Raw genomic sequence first — 13540 nt, 5'->3', positions numbered from 1 at the left:
CTGTTATCTGATGTATTATTATAGAATGTTTTAAAAAAAAAATCTGTAGATTTTCTGTTGACTCTTGATGAAGTCTTATTTTGTGCTTAAATGTATTTTTAGTAGGTCCCAGGTCTTTATTTTGTCTTATATAGTATGGATATTTTTCTTTAGGTTAGGTGCTATGTTTATGCTTTGTATTAGGATCCTCAAGTTTGTTCCTACTTTTTCATTGATGGTCTTTATAATTGTGTGATGTATATTTAGATCTTTTAAATAAAATCATTTTATTGGGGTCTCTTACAGCTCTTGTAACATTCTGTACATCAATTGTGTCAAGCATATTTGTGCTTATGCTGCCATCATCATTTTTTTAAACATTTTCTATTTGATACCTTAGTATCAGCTCCTCTTTTTCCCCTCCCCCACCCACCCTCATGACCCCTTGTTAAATTATAAATTATTATTGGTTTCATATCTTATACTGACTGCTGTGTCCCTTCACCCACGTTTCTGTTGTTCGTTCCCCTGGGGGGCGGGGATTATGCTTTGATCATCCCCTCCATGTGTGTCATGAGCTCTTATCTGTACCAGTGTACATGTTCTAGTCTAGCCAGGACTGAAAGGCAGGACTGGGATCATGATAGTGGGGGGTGAGGAAGCCTCAAAGAACCAGAGGAATAGTGTGTGTTTCATTGATGCTACTATACTGTGCCCTGGTTGATGCATCCCTTCTTTGTGATCCTTCTGTGAGGAGATGTCCTATTGTCAACAGATGGGTTTTGGTTCTCTGCTCCAACTCCCTTTGTTCTTACAGTGTGTTTTGTTTATTTGTTTCATTTTGGGTCTTTAGGTGCCTTTTACCTGATTCTGTCCACACCTCATGATTGCACAGGTGTGCTTCTTCCACGTGAACTTATTGCTTCTCTACTAGATGGCTGCTTGTTTAACTGAAAGCCTTTAAGACCCATGCACTATATGTTTTGGTAGTCGGGTACCATCAGCTTTCTTCACCACATTATATAGATCTTTGATTCATCTTGCGTTTGTTTTTGTACTTGGTGTGAGGTGTGGATCTCGTTTCATTCTTCTGCAGGTGAAGATCCAGTGTTTCCAGCACCATTTGTTGAAAAGTCTGCCTCTTGCCTATTTAATGTGGTTTAGGTACTTGGTTGTATTTCTGGGGTTTCGGTTCTAATCCATTGGTCTCCATATGTGTCACTGTACCTGTACCAGGTTCTTTTGATTACCATGGTTGTATAGTAGGTTTTTAGAAAATTTCTTACTTTGTTTTTATTTTTTTAAGTGTTTTATTTATCCTAGACTTTTTTCCTTTCTATATAAAATTGGTAATTAGTTTTTCCGTTTCTTTGAAAAATTGTGTTGGAATTTAGATTTGAATAGCATTGAATTTGTAATTTTGGTAATAGAGACATTTTCACATTATTTAATCTGCCTTTTAAAAATCATTTTATTAGGGGCTTATACAATTCTTATCACAATCCATACATACATCAATTGTGTAAAGCACATTTGTACATTCATTGCCCTCATCATTCTCAAAACATTTGCTCTCCACCTAAGCCCCTGGCATCAGCTCCTCATTTTTTCCCCTCCCTCCCTGCTCCCCCCACCTCATGAACTCTTGCTAATTTATAAATTATTATTATTTTGTCATATCTTGCCCTGTCCGACGTCTCTCTTCACCCACTTTTCTGTTGTCCTTCCCGCAGGAAGGAGGCTATATGTAGATTCTTGTAATCAGTTCCCCCTTGCCAACTCGGCCTCCCTTCACCCTCCCAGTATCGCAAATCACACCACTGGTCCTGAAGGGATCATCCACCCTGGATTCCCTGTGTTTCCAGTTCCTCTCTATACCAGTGTATATCCTCTGGTGTAGCCATATTTGTGAGGTATTTTGGGATCGTGATAGTGGGTGGGGAGGAAACATTTAGGATCTAAAGGAAAGTTGTATGCTTCATCGTTGCTACATTGCACCCAGACTGGCTCATCTCCTCCCCGAGACCCTTCTGTAAGGGTATGTCCAGTGGCCTACAAATGGGCTTTGGGTTTCCACTCCGCACTCCCCGCCTCATTCACTATATGATTTTTTGTTCTGATGATGCCTGATAGCTGATCCCTTTGGCACCTCATGATCACACAGGCTGGTGTGCTTCTTCCATGTGGGTTTTGGTGCTTCTGAGCTAGATGGCTGCTTGTTTACCTGTAAGCCTTTAAGACTCAGACTCTGTATCTTTTGATAGCCCAGCCCATCAACTTTCTTCACCACATTTGCTTATTCACTGCTTTGTCTTCAGCGATTGTGCCAGGAAGGTAAGCATCATAGAATGCAAATTTAATAGGAGAAAGTATTCTTGCATTGAGGGAATACTTGAGTGGAGGCCCAATGTCCTTCTGCTACCTTAATACTAAACCTATAAATATATGCACATAGATCTATTTCCCCATCCTCATATAAATATATTTGCATATGTACATGCCTTTATTTAGGCCCCTCTTTAAATGCCCTTTGCCTCCTAGCATTTTCCTCTATTTCCTTTGACTTTCCTCTTGTCCCACTATCATGCTCAGTCTTCGTTTGGGTTTCAGTAATTCCCTTGGTTACATTACCCTTGATCACACCCTACAGGCCTCCTACACCCTCCTCACTACTGATTTGGATCACTTGTTGTTCCCTTGTCCTGGGTTTGTTAACACCACTACCTTTCCCCCCACCTCCCTGTCTCCTATGTCCCCCCTGAACTGTCGGTCCCATTGTTTTCTCATCCAGCCTGTCTCATTTAGACAGAACTGTGGAGATAATAACATGCACAAAAACAAGACGGAGTAAAACCAAGCAACAATATACAGCAAAACAACAACAAACCAATGGCAAAAACAAAACAAAACAAGAAAGGAAAGCTTGTAGTTAGTTCAAGGATTGTTTGTTGGCCTTTTGGAGTGTTTTCCAGTCCAGTCTGTTGGGGCACCACACCCTGGCCCCAAAGTCCACCTTCAGCATTCCTTGGAGACCTCATTGCTCTGTTCCCTTACTGTTCTGTTGCACCCCTTTAGTGTTTTGCCTTGGTGTGGCAGGATCAGATTGGGCACTGTGTCTCCGGTGTTGTCTCCTGTAGGGCTGTGGGTCAGTGAGGGACGTCATGTCTCATAGTGGGGCCGTCCATGTAATCCTGTCTGTGGACTGGCTGCTCTAATCGGGAACATCGTCCTCAAAACCACTCTCTCCTCCCCCCCCTTCATCTGCTCCCGTGTGCTCCGATCAGATACGTCCCTCTCCCGGAGCTGCAGATTTAGTGTTGTCCTTTGAAGTAAATTCTTCTGGAGGTTGGAGCAGGCATCCACGTAGTAGTTGGGACAGAGGCCGCCTCCTCAGACCTTTCCTTTGGTTCCCTACTCCACGCTGGCATGTTGCATTCACATCTTGGGGCACTGGGTTGAAGACTGGTCCCTCTTTCCCTGTGGAGATATAAACAATATGCTCCTCTTGGGTGGGTTAGTGCCCTTTGCCCCCGATACCCATTTCTTTTTTATATTATTATTTCCCCCTTTCTTCACCTCCTTTTTAGTTGGCTACCATATGTATCCCTGTATTTGGTCTGGTCCCTGCCAAACTACCTGGTCTTCACCCTAGCAATGTTTGTATACAGTAGCTTTTTCCCTATGCCCCTTTTGCATTTTTTTTAAATGCTTACCTCAGCAGACTCATTTTGTACTTGTCCTTTTGTTCTTGGCTTACTTCGCTTATCATGATTTCCTCCAGTTCTTTCCATGCAGCAATGTGCCTCATACGTTCATCACTTCTTTTTAACGATGCGTAGTACTCCATTGTATGTATGTACCACAGCTTTTTAATCCACTCATCAGTTGAAGAAAATTTGGGTTGCTTCCAACTCCTTGCAATTGTGAACTGTGCCGTTATGAACATTGGAGCACAGATGTCTGGCCTTGGTTTGTTTCTTGCCTCTTCTGGGTACATGCCCAGTAGGGGGATTGCTGGGTTGTATGGTAACTCGATTTCCATCTGTTTTAGATATCGCCAGATCGATTTCCATAGTGGCTGTACATACCTACAGGTCCACCAGCAGTGGATGAGAGTCCCCATCTCTCCGCAGCCCCTCTAACACTAGTTGCTTTATGATTTTTTGAATTGGGCTACTTTTGAGGGTGTTAGGTGGTACCTCATTGTTGTTTTAATTTGCATTTCTCTTATGGCTAAAGATCGGGAACATTTTCTTATATGTTTGTTGGCCATTCGGATTTCTGCCCCTGTGAAACTTCTGTTCAGTTCCTGTACCCACCTCCTCAGTGAGCAATTAGTTTTTTTCTTTCTGCCTTTCTAAAAATAGGGTAACTTGTTATGTTTGTGTAAGCTCCTTTTGGTTTCTTGAAGGAGCATTTTGTAGTTTTCTTTGTTTAAGTCTTTTGCTTCTCCAGGAAGATTTATTCCTAAATAGTTTATCTTTTTTGTAGTTATTATAAATGTTATTGTTCTTTGAGTATCGTTTTCATGATGATCGTCTGTAATATACAATATTGAGTAATTACCTCGTTGCATGTATGTACCACCTTTTGTTTACCTATTCCTCTGTTGACTGGCCTTTAGGTTGTTTTTCCCTTCTGGCTGTTGTGAGTAGTGTCATAATGAATGAGTCTCTGACTGAGTCTTTTAGGTCTATACCTAGAAGTGCAGTCAATCAAGTTATATCGGAGCACAGTCATGCTCATATCCTGCTTTCTCAGCACGCTGGCATAGCTGAGTAGTTGTGACAGATACTTCATGGCCCACAAACTCAAAATGTTTAGTTTTTGATTCTTTACAGAGAAAGGTTGCTGATCCCTGCTCGAATTGCTGTTCTGTTAACATTATAAAAATGAGAAATATATAAATTAAATTGATTTAACTTACAGTATATATCTTTGATTATACCCATCTGATTTATCCTGATCCCTAATTCCCATATGTGTGCTATAAAGTCGATTTTCCTTTTTAGGCAGCCTATGAGAAACTGGACAGATCTAAATCTGATATTGAGCATGAAATAGTCTTTCTAGAAAAAGAGTTAGAAGAAGAGAAATTGAAACATTCTAAACAAGATGAATTGGTAAGGCTTTTGTATTTGTGGGTAATACAAGAAAAACAATGATTGAGTGTTTTAAATTACTGTTGGTTTTCAGAGGCATTATGCCTTTTCCCTTGGTAGAGATTATTCTGCTGTTTTTATAAATTACAAAATATTTCTATATGTACTATAAGTAATCTAAGTAGAACAATCACATACACAGTGGATACTTTTTAATGTTTAAGAACTATATTAAAATTTTAATTTCTTAAAGAAATTCAGCTTAAAGAGGCTCTCGATGTGTATATTTAGTAAGATATAATGTGAGGAAACTTACCTTGAGCCTATATAACTTGGATGTTATGAAACAGTAAAGGTGATATGAGGATATTTTTTTTGAGTCAGTGAGTGAGTGAGCCAGTGAATGAGAGTGAGTGTGAGAGAGTGAGAATGAGTCAGTGAGTGAGTGAATCAGTGAGTGAGTTAGTGAGTGAGCCAGTCAGTGAGCGAATGTGAGCGAGTCAGTGAATGAGTGAGTGAGTGGGAGTGAGTGAGTCAATGAATGAGAGTGAGTGAGCGAGAGTGAGAGTAAGTGAGGGTGAGTGAGTGAAAGAGTGAGTGAGCGAGAGTGAGAGAGTGAGTGAGGGTGAGTGAGAATGAGTGAGTGAGTCAATGAATGAGAGTGAGTGAGTGAGAGTGAGTGAGTGTGAGTGAGAGTGAATGAGAGAGTGAGTGAGAGAATGAGTTAGTGAGAGTGAGTGTGAGTGAGTGAGAGTGAGTGAGTGAGTGAAAGAGTGAGTGAGCGAGAGAGAGTGAGAGAGTGAGTGAGGGTGAGTGAGAATGAGTGAGTGAGTCAATGAATGAGAGTGAGTGAGTGAGTGAGAGTGAGTGAGTGTGAGTGAGAGTGAATGAGAGAGTGAGTGAGAGAATGAGTTAGTGAGAGTGAGTGAGAGTGAGAGTGAGTGAGTGAGAGTGAGTGAGTGAGAGTGAGTGAGTGAGTGTGAATGAGAGAGAGTGAGGGAGAGAATGAGTTAGTGAGAGTGAGTGAGTCAATGAATGAGCGAGTGAGAGAATGAGTGACAGTGAGAGAATGAGTGACAGTGAGTGAGTGAGAGAATGAGTTAGCGAGAGTGAGTGAGTCAATGAATGAGAGTGAGTGAATGAGTGAGTGAGAGAGTGAGAGAGTGAGTGAGTGAGAGTGAGTGAGTGAGAGTGAAAGAGAGAGTGAGGGAGAGAATGAGTTAGTGAGAATGAGTGAGTGAGTTTGTGGGTGAGAGTGAGAGAGTAAGAATGAGTGAGAGAATGAGTTAGTGAGAGTGAGTGAGTGAGAGAATGAGTAAGAGTGAGTGAGAATGAGTGAGAGTGAGTGAGTGTGGTGAAATATTTTTGATACTAACTTTCATGTACTGTAAAATTCTTTTATTCAGAAATCTTCCTAATAAGATGAATTTTGAAATTTGTGATTTCATTTATGAAGCAAATGTTCAGTTGATAATATCTAATAATATAAGACAGCATCCTAGAAACTGGAGGAATTTAGTAAATACTTACTATTTATTGATGCTATTTTCCAGATGACAGATATTTCAGAAAGGATACAGTCCCTTGAAGATGAATCAAAATCTCTGAAATCACAAGTAGCTGAAGTAAGTTAATTTGTTTAATAGATCTGTTTCTGTTGAAAATCTTTTAAATTTTACAGTTAAAATTTTATCACTAAGGAATAAGACAAATATTAGAATTTATTATCTATTTTTCTATTTACCTACTCTATTTTATCTACTTCAGAGAATAAGTTGTTGATCTTGCAAAATTCTGTCATGTGCTCTCTAGCATCCTTTCTATCGCCAAGGTAATATTTTCAAATTCTGATTCTTCTGTATTTCCAGTTATCACATTCCAATTACCAGTCATTATCAGTGCTTCTTGATTGCATTTTTATCAATTTTAGATGGTAGCAATTGGTAAATGTCTCTAGTTTCTTCATATTTGGCATTAGTGGTTGATGCATAAACTTGAATAATAGTCTTATTAATTGCTCTTCATTGTAGGTGTTCGGATTTTCGATCATGGACAGTATTGTACTTTAGGATAGATCTAAAAATGTTCTTTTTGACACCATTCCTCTTCAATTTGTCAATTCCTGGCCTAGTAGGCTATATCATTCTCCGATTCAAAATGGCCAAAACCAGTTTTTTCTTGTTCACTACCTAGAATATTGATTTTCATGCATTCCATATAATTTTTAATAACTTCTCATTTTTCAAGATTCATACTTTATGTAGTCCACATTCTGATTAGTAAAGGATGTTTCTTAAAATTTTGGGGTCATGCCATATCAGAGATGAGGTCATTAATACATGTCATTAAGAACAGATTTACTTTGAAGAGGCAGTTCTTCCTCAGTACGTGGAGTGTTAGCCTGAGTAGCTTGTCTCCCGACACTGTACCAGACAATGCTCTGCTACTATTCCTAAAGATTCCATGGGTCAATAGTTTTAGAAGTAGATCTTTCAGTTCTCCCTCTTAATTTGTCTTAGTCTGGAAGGTCCACTCAAATCTCTGACCCTGCTGGTATTTGAAATATCAATGCTATAGTTTCCAACATCAGCAACAAATAAGCCACCAAAGTATGGGAAAATCATGGTGACTGATTCATTGGAAATACCTCTTTTAGGGAAAATGAGCAGCAGATATTAAGGGCTCAAGTAGAAGGCAAATGTTTTGAGAATAGTGATGGCAATAAATGTACATATGTTCTTGATACAATCGATGTATGTATGGATTGTGATAAGAATTGTACGAGCCCCCAATAAAATGATTTGAAAAAAAGAAATACCTCTTTTAAAAAATGTAAATAGCCACTATGTGAATGAACTTTGATAAGATGGAATACACAGCAATTAAATCTGCTTCTGTGGAAAGAGTTGATAAAGAAAAGTAACATCATCAGTTAGAACAAGGTCAGGAATCAACTATGAAATAGACTAACAATTACTCATAAGCAAGTTCAAATTGAAGTTGAAGAAACTTAAAACAAGTGTACAATAGCCAAATCACAACCTTGAGTATGTTTTTTTTAAAATTTTTTTTACCTTGAGTATGTTTTACTTAAATTTGAAGACAGTCTTAAGAATAGATATGATGTATTAAATGCTAATGACCAAAGACTAGACAAGTTATGTGGAAAGCAAAAGGTTTTGAAATGAAAGAAAGAAAAGCCCAAGATGGATGTTAGAAGAGACTTTAAAATTTACTCTTAAACTTACCCCCAAAAAACAACTCACTGCCATCGAGTCAGTGCCGACTCATAGTGGCATCGCTGTGGGCTTCTGAGAACATAGAGTAATTAAAATGAAAAGAAGAAATAATGACGTAAAAGAAGGGATAGATTTCAAAGGTCAACTCGATGAGACAAAGTAAAATGTTCTGATGAAATGTGCAAAGACCTGAGATTAGAAAATCCAGAGAAGACTACACAGACATTCCCCAGATTGAAAGAACTGGAGAAAAAACTGCAAGCCTCGGGTGGCAATAGCGAATGCTTCTGTGGGCACAATATTGGAAGGACACAGGAAGTTTCAAAAGAAGAAGGAAGGAATTAAGAGTGTGCTAAATTTAGAGTGTGAAATTCAACCACTTTAGGAGCATATGATCAAGAACCAATAATACCGAGGAAGAAATCTGAGTTGCACTGATGGAATTGGTAAAATAATGGCTTAAAGAAATGACAGAATACTGGGATGTTTCAACAAATGAATATAAAGCTGGGTAGCGCTCATCTAAAACGAAATTCAGGAGACAACTACCTGGCCCACTGACTGGAAGATATATATATTTATTTGTCCCCATTCCAAAGAAAGGTGACTCAGAGGAATGTGAAAACTATTGAGGTGCATCATTAATATGATATGCAAATAAATTTTGCAACACAATTCATAGTGGCTGTGGCAGAACATCGATAGAGAATGCTAGCCGTTCAAGCTGGATTCAGAATAGGGTGTGAACTGGGGGCCATGGTTGCTGAGATCCGATGGATCATGACCGAAAGAGAGGATACCAGAGGAATATTTATGTAGATTTAATTGACTATGCAAAGGTATTTAATTGTGTGGATCATACACATTATGGATAGCATTGTGAAGAAAGGGAATTTCAAAACCATCAATTGTGCTCTTGTGGGAACTCAGTGTATACCAACAAGCATTAGCTGTAATGCAACCAGGGTTAAAATCAGGAAAGCTGTGTGTCAGGATTGTACCCTGTCAGCGTATTTAGTTCAGTCTCTATGCTAAGCAAATAATCCAAGAAGCTAATTTCTAGGAAGAAGAATTGAGCATCAGGTTTGGACGAAAGCTTGTAACAAGTTGTAATAAAAAGAAGACTCCACCTTGCTTTCCGACAGTGAATAGGACTGGCAGTACTAACTAATGAAGATCAAAGCCTTCATTGTGCATTGCACCTCGGTGCCAGGAAAACAAAATCCTCACAGCTGGACATATAAAAAACATGGTAAATGGAGAACATATTAAAACTGTCAAGGATTTCATTTTATTTGGATCCACAACCGGTGTCCATGGAAGCAATAGCCTTGAAACCAAATGTCAAGCTAAATTGGGTAAATACGCTGCACAAGATGTCTTTGGTGTGAAGAACCAAAGATGCCTCTTTGAGGGCTGAGGTTCACCTGATTCAGTGCATGGTATTTTAATATGCTTGTGAAAGCTAGACAATAAAGGAGACTGAAGAATTGTTGCCTTTAAATTTTGGTGTTAGTGAAGAATACCGAATATCCTATATACTTCCAGAAGAATGAACAGGTCTTTTTTGGGAAGAAATGTAGCCAAGTTTGTCCCTTACAAGTGACTGTGGCATGACCTTATCTCACAGACTTTGGACATATTATGAGGATCCAGTCCCTGGAGAAGGACGTGGTTTTTGTTGTGCGGTGCTGTTGAGTCTGTTCTGACTCCTAGCAGCCCTCCTCACCACAGAACAAAATCCTGCTTGGTGCTAAGCCACCTTCATCCACAATTGTTCTGATGCTTGAGCCCATTGTGGTAGTTACTGTGGCATTCCATCTTTTTTTTTTTTTTGCCACCCCTCCACTCTACCTATCATGGTGTCCTTCTCCAGGGACTGGTCTCTCTTGACAACATGTCCAAAGTGTGTAGGATGAAGACTTGCCATCCTGGCCTCTGAGGAGCACTCTGGCTGTACTTCTTCCAGCACAGTTTGGTTTGCCCTCTTAGCAGTCCATGGCATCTTCAATATTCTGTGCCAGCACCACACTTCAAATGCATCGATTCTTCTTTGATCTTCCTTACTCAGTGTCCAACTGTCACTTGCATATGAGGCAACTGAAAAGACATGGTTTGGGTCAGGTGCACCTTAGTCCTCAAAGTCCATCCTTTTCAATCCTCTAAAGAGGTCTGTCTTGTAGAGCAGATTTACCCAATGCAGCAACATGTCTTGATCTCTTCACTGCTGTTTTCATGAGCATTGGTTGTAGACCCAAACAGGACAAAAACTTTGACAGTGTCAACCTTTGCTCCATAATCATAATGTTACCTCTTGGTCCAGTTGTGAGGATTTTATTATTCTTAACTGAATTTTAATCCATACTGAAAGCTGTAATAATTGATCTTCATTAGCAAGTACTTCAGGTTCTCACTTTCAGCAAGCAAGGTCGTATCATCACCATATCGTAGGTTGATAACAAGCCTTCCTCCACACAGACGGGTCACAAGGAAGGGTGCAGTATAGCACCGACAAAGCATACAACTTTCCTCTAGTTCTTGAATGCTTCCTTCCCCCCACTATCATGACCCAGTTCTACCTTACAAATCCAGCTAGACCCCATGTACACGGGGACAGATAAGAGCTCTCGACACACGGAATCCAGGGCAGAGAAACCCCTCAGGAAGAGTCATGGGAGTAGCCATACCATGAGCGTAGGGGAGACGGGGAAGAGGGGGAGAAAAAGGGAACTGGTTACAATGATTGATGTATAACATGGGAGTAGCGATGCCATGAGGGCAGGGGAGACGGGGAAGAGGGGGAGAAAAAGGGAACTGGTTACAATGATTGATGTATAACATGGGAGTAGCGATGCCATGAGGGCAGGGGAGACGGGGGAAGAGGGGGAGAAAAAGGGAACTGGTTACAATGATTGATGTTTAACACCTACCCTGAGGGGGATGGACAATAAACGTGGGTGTGGGGACAGTGGATGGTGTAAGATATGAAAATAGTAATTTATAATTTATCAAGGGGTCACAAGGGTGGGAGGACCGGGGAGGGAGGGAAAAAAGAGGAGCTGATACCAAGGGCTCAAATAGAGGGAAAACGTTTTGAAAATTATGGTGGCAACATATGTACAAATGTGCTTGATAAAATTGCTGTATGGATTGTTAAAAGAGCTGTAAGAGTCCACAATAAAATGATTTATCTGTTTTAAAAAGCCTCCCTCTATGTCTGCTTCATAGAATCCAGCTTCTCTGACGATTTTCTTAGCATATAGATTGACATCATACTTTGTGAACTAGAGGGTCAGTGGAAAGAGGCAGGCCCTCGGATAGGTGGGTTAGCATGGTGACTGTATAATGGCTCAAACAAGGCGAGGATTGTGAGGACGGCCCACGGTTGAGCACGGTTTCATTCTGTTGTCTGTAGGGTCTTTATGAGTCGTAACCACCTTGATGGCTCCTAAGCACAGTTGTAGCCTCAGAAAAGGCCATTCTTTACCCCGCATTAGACAGATATTCTGCTGTGCACTGGACACTCCTGATGCTTGGCGCTTAACTTTAGTGGTCAAGCAGCTCTCCGAGAGACACATAGTAAGTAGTTAACGTGATTGGGGGGAGACAGAGGATATCATATCCTGCACAGTATATAAAATGTTAAAGGGATTGAATTCTTGCTCCAGGGTAAATAAAAGATTAATGGTAGAGCCATGAGTAAAACTTCATTCTATTCAACCATTTTCTGCTACACAAGGCTTTCTTGGCCATTAATATTGATATTGTTTTGGTTCTTTTAAATTCCATGTTTTCCATGTTCTATGCATTATGTCAGAATAATCTATTGAATGAAATTAAGTTACTATGAACTCGGTATTTTTTATTTTGTTTAGGCCAAAATGACCTTCAAAATATTTCAAATGAATGAAGAACGACTTAAGATAGCAATAAAGGATGCTTTGAATGAAAATTCCCAACTTCAGGAAAACCAGAAAAAGGTTTGTACTGTATGAAACCTCCTCCTTGAGCTTGCAGATATGTAATTGGAAATGTCTGGTTCCACCCGCTGAGCTGCTCTGGCTAGCGACAAGAGTAGTCTTCTCCTTGAGAACAGGAGAGCTCGACAATCTCCCACGTGTTTCTTGGTTTTTCTCTTGTTTAGCAACAGCACTCACGCTTTCCCCTCGAAGAGAAAGGGATCCCGGGGAGATAAGTGGAGCATTTTGGTAACTGGCCTTTAGCACGGCTTGGGAGGAGTGCTGCTGCACTGCTAGCTCTGGGGCCTCTATAGAGAAACAATTTAGATGGCAGAGCTAATGCCAATCCAGTCTTTACCCTTTTATCCCTACGTGTTCGTTCTCTCTCTCTCTCTCTCTCTCTCTCTCTCTCTCTCTCTCTCTCTCTCTCTCTCTCTCTGTCTCTCATATATTTCTGTTCCCTCTGTTCTCCCAGCATAGTTAAAGGTTTTAAATGGAAATAGTTTTTAGGACGATTGTGCCTTAGCTAAGTATTAGAACTGAGCCACATGATGCACGTTCAATATATAGTCTGCCATAGCCAATGTTTTTTCCCCTATTAGAGTTCATCATTCTATATACCAATGTCTAATTCATCTATAAACTCTCTACCAGATGTGTAAATGTCTTATTCATACGTTCACATTCTTCGGTTTATCTAATAAACAATTTTTTTAAGCATTCATCCTGGGGTCTTTCTTCTTCTTGGTCCAATAATCTCTTGATCTCAAATGGGAGTACCAGTACCAGGAGGGTAGGGGAAGGAGGTGGAGGAGGGGAGGAAGGGGGAACCAATCGCAATGATTGAGGCATAACCACCACCCCTTCTGTACAACAGAAATGTGGGTGAAGGGAGACAGCGGTTGATGTAAGCTATGAAAATAATAATTTATCAAGGGGACACGGGGGTGGGGGTGGGGAAGAAGGAAAAAGAGGAGCTGATACCAAGGGCTTAAATAGAAAGTAAATGTTTAGAAAATGATGATGGCAACATATGTACAAATATGCTTGCTTCAATTGACGTGTGGATTTTTACAAGACCTGTAAGAGGCCCTAATAAAATGTCTTTAAAAAAAAAACCTCAGACTTACTCGCTCTTTTGTAGGTAATTCTCTTGAGAGAACTTTCTGAGAAAACTGTTGTATGTGCATGCCTGAAAATATCTTGTTCTTCTACTCTTAACTGGTATTTTGGTTGCATATATTTGGGATAGAACGTTTTC

The 13540-nt window shown here is 40.0% G+C and overlaps 1 protein-coding gene across 4 annotated transcripts in view; it reads left to right on the top strand.

The window, feature by feature from the left end:
- The window catches only part of MIA2 (MIA SH3 domain ER export factor 2), a 77617-nt gene that overhangs the window by 21826 nt on the left and 42251 nt on the right, over positions 1-13540 (top strand). For all 4 annotated transcript variants that reach the window (XM_075530983.1, XM_075530982.1, XM_075530981.1 and 1 more), the window contains exons 6-8: positions 4992-5102; positions 6635-6706; positions 12196-12300. In XM_075530983.1, coding sequence (XP_075387098.1) covers positions 4992-5102; positions 6635-6706; positions 12196-12300 — 288 coding nt within the window. The remainder of the gene's footprint in view (positions 1-4991; positions 5103-6634; positions 6707-12195; positions 12301-13540) is intronic.

The sequence above is a fragment of the Tenrec ecaudatus genome, chromosome 14 (genome assembly GCF_050624435.1).
Source record: "Tenrec ecaudatus isolate mTenEca1 chromosome 14, mTenEca1.hap1, whole genome shotgun sequence".
Classification (NCBI taxonomy): domain Eukaryota; kingdom Metazoa; phylum Chordata; class Mammalia; order Afrosoricida; family Tenrecidae; genus Tenrec; species Tenrec ecaudatus.
Note: the sequence above shows the minus strand (reverse complement) of the source record. Positions and strands in the feature narration are given on the sequence as shown.